This window comes from Pteropus alecto, unplaced genomic scaffold, assembly GCF_000325575.1.
Source record: "Pteropus alecto unplaced genomic scaffold, ASM32557v1 scaffold270, whole genome shotgun sequence".
Taxonomy (NCBI): Eukaryota; Metazoa; Chordata; class Mammalia; order Chiroptera; family Pteropodidae; genus Pteropus; species Pteropus alecto.
The window spans coordinates 294,801-303,264 of NW_006430735.1; the positions used below are offsets into that span (position 1 = coordinate 294,801).

Sequence of the window (8,464 nt, forward strand, 5' to 3'; positions counted from 1 at the left end):
CTTTACTCAGTGTTCAAGATAAATGAAATTTCCTCTGAGAAGCCTTTAGCAGTATCTTCAGGCTCATTGTTAGGGTTCCTTTCTCTGCATTACCACAGCACTTAACTAACCTATTAAGCAGCTCATATGAATTTCATCAAGTTCCTTTAAGAATAGGCCTCAATATTCTTTTTATGTGTTTCCTTCACAAATAACATCTAGCACTGTACTTGTAGTAGGTGCTTGATGAATACTTGATGCATGATTGAATGTATAAATAGATAATTTTTGAGGTAGGCTTTAAAGGGTATATATGAATTCAACTGGAACCTAAGGAATGATGATAAAAACGAAGGCGAGATGTGTCAAAGCTAAAATTAATTGGGAAGAATTATGACTTTTCCAGCCTCTTAGGTCATTCCATACTTATAGTATAATGAGCTATCGGGAAATGGTAAATTAAAAAGATAGTTTTCAGCACAGTAGTGTAAACACTGATACTCTATTTTAAAATTCATATTGTTTTTATAGATCTTTCTAAGACATAATATGAATTATTACATGGACCTATACTTTTCAAAAAAAAGATACATATTTTGAGCATGATAATAACAAAACTCGGAAAGGAGTAAAGACCACATATCTTAAAACATATTTCTGGGTACCAGCAGTATTTTATAATTTCATAAGATGGTCCTCGTCCCTCTAAATGTTTTTCCACAATGTCCTCACCATTGTATTTAAAGATATAATGTAATACATTTATAGAATTGTAGAAACTGATGGGAGAAAGAGAATTACTGTTTTTTTCTTATTTGTAGGGGTTACACAAAAAATACCTACTTTGTAATATATGACCCTTTGTAAGTCAGTACAGAAAGTGAATGTTAAACAAACGTATCCCTACTTTAGATTCAGCAAAGACCCAAGTTGTCCCCCAGCTAGGGGAAACTGAAAAAAAAAAGAGGAGGAAACCCATTTTCTCTATTTTTCAAAATACCATTAGATTCTATCAGATGTCTTCTCCCATCTACCATCCTTTCTGGATTTCTTGGGAATTACAGGCCCTTGTAACACACACACACACACACACACACATACACACACACACACACACAATCTTACTTGTTATATATCATGGGACCTTGATAAAATCTTAGACTTTTACTTAATGGTGAGAATCGTGAGATAATTTCATGTTATTAAATCATAAAATCACAGGTTTAGAAGATGCTTTAAAGGCATCTACTTCATCCTCTCTATTAGAAGAACTACTATATTTTATCATATTAAATAAAATATGTGTCATATTTATATTTTAGAAAGGACATATAGCATGTATAATTTGTGCTTGATTGTGGCAGATGGGGTAGATTTGTTAAGACAGAATGTTTTCTGACAGTTCTGTGAAGAGACTGAATCTCAAATTCCTAGAGTCAGGAATCAATGCCCCTGTGTAGTTTAATATGATATAAGACGTGTTTGTGAGGAAAACAAATATGAATTTGATCATAACTAGATGTTATGTGCCATTTCTGCCTTCATCCCTTCATTCATATGTAGTCCTACTGGATATTATTTAGTCCTACGCAAGATTCTATTTTATAATAAAGATCCCTTTATTAGAAACCACAGCTCTGTTGAATGAAAGAAGCCAATAGTCGAAGGTCTAAACAAGTGGTTCTCAACTAGATGGGAGTTTGAGGGGCCATCTTCCTCCCAGAGGATGTTTGTCACGTCTGGAGATCTTCTTGTTGTCATAAGTAAGGTAGGATACTATCGGCATCTAGTGGGTTAGAGGCAGGGATGCGGCTAAACAAGCACAGAACAGTCCCCCATAATGATTTATTCAGCCCAAAATGTCAGTAGTGATGAGGCTGAGAAACACTGCTATAAACTGATATCACAGAATTTCCTCCAAGAAGCCTTCAGCAGTATCTTCAAGCTCTTGTTTTAGTTAGAGTTGCACATATCTTAATTCATTAATAAAGCAAATAAGGACACCAGCATGTTTACCTGTCAAATTCAGTCAAATAAATATGAAAGTAACTTCTAAAGATAACTTCTTATTTCTACCTACTTCCTCCCCAACAATTCATTTGCACAAATTTCTGTAAAATTTCTGTAGAACTGGAAGTTTGTTCCTATAAGCTCTGAGGCAATTATAATTGCGAATAACCCATCTATGGCACCTAACAGCTGCAAAGTTAAAAAAAAAAACATGCTTTTAAGAATGATAATGCTATTAAAATATCAGTGCAATAAAAAATAATTAACCATGTTAAATTATAGCATGTAAGAATAGACTTTAATTTTCATCTTATTTTCTATATTATTTTTTGTTCTTCTACTTGAAATAAGGTAGCAGATTCTGAATTTTAACCTACCTCTACTCAAATACCTATATGTTAGCAATGCAAAAAAGAATGATTTCTCTGAATTTAATACTCCTTAAGAATTAGTTTGTACAGAAAAAGTATCTCTCGCCAATATGACCAAAATTATTACATTTTTTATTATTTCAATTAGCAATAAGAAATTTTCACCTAACTTCAAAATTTTACCAGTCCTTTTCAGTACTTTTTAAAATTATTTGCTATACAAAATGCATAACTAAAACTACCTTCTATTTTATAATCATTTGCCCGATATTGATAAGTCAGAATTATTTGGTCAAGAGATTTTTCTTATGCTGTGCTTTTCCCACTGTATTTTCACCTAATTCTCCTATGTAGCCTTTCTAGTTCTGTTGTTCTTTATATTTATTAATAACTCTTATTAAAAAATGCTTAAGTAGTTATACACTGCTTCTCAATTATAATATGTTTTTATATTTAATTTTAATCAGGACATTTTGATAGTAACAATAATATTAATCATTTATAACAATATGTTAGATTTTAGAACACATTTAATACAGAAAGTTTCTAGCCCAGTTTAAAGTAACTTATGACATATGTGTGTACACATAGCTATAGCAGTTACCACATGTACACTCTCGTGCACACACACATTCCTTCTATATTTTATATTTAACCTTTTGAAAAATGGTATCATAGGCATTCTATATTTGAAATAGGGTCCAATAATCTCTAGGCTATAAAACTATGAATAATTTAACCAACTAATATTACAGGGAAAAAATTGCAGGGAAATTCTAGTAAGCCAAATTTAATTCAGACGTGGAAATCCAAAGATAAAATCTCTTGCTTCTATGAAAAGTATAAACAGAATCATTTGTGGTGACAGGTACTTTGGCTCTCACTGGAATTTCATCTCAAAGACAGACATCTCTAGAAATCAAGATGTTAACTCTTCACCAAATCACAGTTGTCTTTGTAGCCACTTCATCCCTAGGACATAAGAGATATTAGCTCTCCCCTAGCTGAAGTTCAAGCATTTACTCTATCAGATGAAACTGGGAGTCACTATACTCTTAACAAGAAGAGGAAATTTGATGATTATAGCAAACTTAAAAATTATTTTGAAGTCATCATGATTGTGGGCCCTAATGCTGCCAACTGATTATCGTTCATTCTGCCCTAAACCTCTGTCTATAACTGTTGGCTTTTTTACCTACTGGCCTCGTCGTTGTCGCATGTCATATGTATTTTCCTTATGTTTGTTATTCTCTAAAGAGTCCTGTCTGGGCTAATTTTGGATATCAAGCTGTCATGAAAAAACCCAATGCATGAATTTTCAAATATTTTTAAAAACAAATCTTTGCTTTATGGTCTTCACAAGTGAAGAAAAGGCATTTCATAGTATCATTCACAAATCATAGAACACAAATAATTCTTAATTTCTCTTGAAAGGGATGGCAGGAATCTTTTCTCCTATAGTTTCATCCATGAACTCTTATAAAGATGTTTCGGCTTTGTGTTTTTCTCTTCAAAAAAAGAGAGTGCCATCCAAGCACAAATACATGTTTTCTACACACCAAAGACAGTATATAATAGTCTTTTGAATATATGATAGCAATAAGAATTCTCAAAGTCCCAGTGTTATCAACTCCATCCTGATTTTCAAATGTCAATTTGATATTCAAAATGTAAAGGACTCCACAACATTCAAATGAGAGATCATCTTATTAGATGCCCATTCAATGCCAGGCTTTGCTCCTGATGATACAAAGATTATAAATATATGTTTCCTTCCCTGTTGTAACTTCACTTTCATCCTGTTAATACACTACATACTCGAAATTCATATAGCTTTAAAGATTTTTATAAAATATGGTATGTATATACCACCTTATAGTTCTATAAGGAAGATAAAATAAAAATGATCTGTAAAAAAGAGCAAAGTGTTGAATTTTTGGAAAATAAATTTCATTATTTCTCTGTATACCTGGCAAAGAATTCACCTCATTGGTACCTAAACCCTAAATTATTTTCACTTCTTGAGCATTGTCAGTTGTCAGAAGAAGGTGTGCTGTTATAATGATAAGAAAGAATGAGAGATACATGTGCTGCCATAATTTAAGGTATAGACCAGATTATTACATACTCAAGCACTTTGCAATACTGATGAAAAAACAAAACATAAATCACAAAGTGGTCTCCTTGGCTTAGCATGCCTGCCTAAGTGTAGCACATGAACAGACCTTAAAATACACACTATAAAAGTTACAGATTTAGGAGCCAAATTGTGGGAAATAAGTATTATATTAGGAAATAAAGCAATTTCTTAACTTTAGTTTGCATATCTGAAACCATATATCTAAACCTTTGTAGTTTTTATTTTAATAAGACTAAAGAGATCATTTCTTTTTTTAAAGGCTTATGCTCTTCAATAGTTTGAAGTTAAAAGGAATTAAAGTTACAGTATGGGAAACACTAAACAATTTAAAAATTATTGAAGTAATTTTTCACTATAACACTGAACATTTAATAAACAATTTTAGTAAACCTCTTGTCTCCAACAGCAAGTGATAATCTCATGGCTTATACTTCATAGTCTTTGTTTTAACAATGTTAAAAATATTGGTAACTAATTGTTATATGACATAAATACATAAAATTTGTGTTCTTTGTAGCGTTTTTATTCATTGGGGCAAAATTTCTTTAAAGGAAAGTAGCTTCCTCAACAGAATTCTAAAATAGGAATTTTACTACTTTTTTTTCCTTTACAAAGGTTAATGATTTTTATCCCAATATGAAATTTTGTTTGCATTGTGATTTGTGGGGAACAGTGAAATATGATATTCACACTGCCCTGTTTCTTCAGAAAGTCATAAAATGGTCTTATTTGTGTTGCAAATTGCCTTAGCTTTGCACTTTAGCACCACCTGGTGGACAAAATATAATTTTTTCTCTACAGTTAAAGTTAGCCCCTTCACAATGTATGTCCAATTGTGACATCTTAAGTATAAAAGTATTTAATCTTAAAGAATATTATAACCAAAATGAGGTAAAAAATATCTGAGATGTTTCCTAAATACTATGGCTAAGTTAAATGTCTGATTTTTTTTTTTAATTTTGTGAATATATACAGATTTGAATAGTACGTTATATACAGATGCAAAAATTGTGGGCTTCTTTTTATCAATTAAACTTTTTATAATTTACATGTTTTCTCAATAAATAATTAAGACCAGGAATTTTTCTGTATCTTAGTAGCAAATTATGGTTTAAGTTAGATTGTCTACCAAAAATGTGGGATAATCACTTTGCAAATACTTTATGAAGAATTTTTATACAATAAATTTTTATTGTGATATTTTATTATGTATAATTAAAATTAAAATTAGTATTTTAACCATTACTACTATAAAATAAGCCATTTTCATGTTTATTATCCCACTTATAATTAAAATTTGGTGTGGCCTTATATTTATTAGTTCTTAGTTTTTAATACTTTAAAATTTTTTCCAGAGATAAATTTGACAGTATTATCAAATGAAAAACACAAATATATTTAAAAGTAGTTTTGAGAATTTAATACATGTTAATCTTTGTATTGTCCCACACTTCTGAGAAATATAGTGGTGTTTTTCCTATGAAATATAGAGAAAATACACCTATAGATTTCACTTGTTCCTTTGGAAGATATACTTAACTAATCCTTGCCAAAGTTAGAGGAGGAGAGTTCTGTAAATTTGAATCATGTGACAATCAAAGGCTTAGTAACTAAATAAGAGCTGTCAATAAATAGCAAACATGTTCTAGCTTTATACTTTTAGTGTGTCATTTAAGAAAAAATATAATAAATAACCATTAAGACATGAACCTTGAATTGAAGTTATTTATAGTAATTCCACCTTACCTGAAGTTTTGTTTTCTGAGGTTTCAGTTACCCATGGTCATTTGCTGTCCAAAAATATTAAATGAAAAATTCCAGAAATAAACAATTCTTAAGTTTAAATGAGACCATTTGAGTAGTGTGATAAAATTTTGTACCATCCTCTTCTGTTTTATTTTATTATTGGTTATTGTTGTTACTCTCTTACTGAGCCTAGTTAACAAATTAAACTTTATCACAGGTATATATGTACAGGAAAAAACTTAGTAAATATAGGGTTTGGTATTTTCTGTAGGTTTAGGCGGTCTTGGAACGTATCCTCCGCAGATAAGGGGGACTGCTGTACTTTGTTATTGCAAGAAAACACTTAAAATCTTCCTCTCTCTCCCATTCCTCTTTTTTTCCTCAAGGCCTTGGATGGTATACTGTGAATTCAGCATATGGAGACACCATTGTTATGCCTTGCCGAGTCGATGTACCTCAGAATCTCATGTTTGGCAAATGGAAATATGTAAGTGTGACCTATTTTGGATTTAGGTAACTGCCTCTAGTTTTTGAAATAATTTCTTTTATGAGTGAGTATGAATTTCAAATTAACATAATGGCAGTACTCAACTGTGGAACAAAGGTAGGAAGGTAGAATTCATATGTCGAATATGTCGAAAAAATAATTCCTAAGTCTTACATTACAAATGCTATTTAAAAAAAAAGAAGCCAGTAAACACCTAATTCTTAGATCATATTAGTCTGAAAAATTCAACCTTAAGTGTTAGAGGCAGAGGAAAAGGCAGAGTTCTAGAGCAAAGTGAGTGGAGTATGAGATAAGAGCTTATTGGGAGGTAGCAGCTACATACTCCTGTTCTGCCTGGTGTGGCTGTCACAAAGGCAAGCTACACCAGTAGCCAGAGTACCTGGATATTCATTGGAAATTAAGTCATTGGCATTAGAAGCTCTTTTTTAATATTTAGTCTTAGAACTGTGTTGATGTGGTAGGTTATTTTTTTATTTAACATTGTCAATTGTATCTATTTCTTGCAAATAGCAAAATCATATTTTCTCAAGTATGAAGGTATAGATGGATCTGGAAATGGAGGGTAGATACCCTGATAGGTGGATGTGGATTGGTTAGGTAACATCAACTGATAAAATTTCTCAATTTAATTACCAAAATCAACCAAAGATTTTCCATGCAGCACGGTTTCCCAGTGAGACTCATGGTGGTTTGGAAGCTTAAAGAAGACATGTGTTTCCTTGAATACAATGGCAAATTGTCCCTAGCTCCTTGAAATGTTAAAAGATATTTAAATGGGAAAAGAATTTGATAGTCAAATAATTGTTGAAGTTTCTTTATTTACTACATTTATCAGAGCCTTTCATATATTAAGATGCATTATATATTGTCTGAGTTTAATTCATTTTTTAGGTTTACACAACTTTTCTCTCAAACATCTACAAGAACAAACTTTGAGAAATGTACTTAAGTTTGCACCCAAAGGATGGAATAACACAGTCTTTTAAATATGGGTTTTCAAGTCAGACCAGCATGTTCTACCACATACTCGCCATGGAATAATGATTGATCCCCATTTCCTCATCAATAAAATGAGATAAGAATTACCTTCTTTATAGTATAGTTACATAAAGTAACTCATATCAGAATACTCGCCTAGTGCTCGGCACATAGTAATTGCATGAACAACGTAAGCTATCATGGCCGTGGGGCTGCTAAGCTCGAAGCACACTGCGTGTAAGGAGCATGTGAAAGCGGAGCAAAGAGATGAGGCAACACAGCACTTCTCTTTGCTCTCCTCCTGTTATTCTGCTCATGGTAAACTATTTCTGGTTCCCTATAAAAGTGGAAATATGAAGTTAAGGCCCATGAGGACAAAGTCTATTTGCACCCCTAAAATTCCTATCGTCTGGGAGACTACCACATAATTCACCAGTTGAATCAAGCTGACTGCCAAAATAAATGAAACATAGATGGTGAAAACCTCTGTGATCACAGACATTTCTGATAATAACCCAGGGAATAATGTTTACCTAAACTGAACCGGCACAGTGATAGTAGAAACGAACAGTAATGGCAGTTTTTAAATTGTTAATTAAGCAAAAAGCTTCATCAGTAAACTGATGAGATGCATTTGAAGTACCATGTGCTTCAAAAAACATTATTGCTTTGCAAACATAATATAGAAGCTCTAATTGTATGTAACTTTGAACGACAAATGGCGGTTTTGGA

The 8,464-nt window shown here is 31.9% G+C and overlaps 1 protein-coding gene across 2 annotated transcripts in view; it reads left to right on the forward strand.

Annotated features, from left to right (window-relative positions):
- The window catches only part of ALCAM (activated leukocyte cell adhesion molecule), a 180,783-nt gene that overhangs the window by 122,857 nt on the left and 49,462 nt on the right, over positions 1 to 8,464 (forward strand). For both annotated transcript variants that reach the window (XM_015595311.2, XM_025050925.1), the window contains exon 2: positions 6,633 to 6,733. In XM_015595311.2, the coding sequence (XP_015450797.1) occupies positions 6,633 to 6,733 (101 nt within the window). The remainder of the gene's footprint in view (positions 1 to 6,632; positions 6,734 to 8,464) is intronic.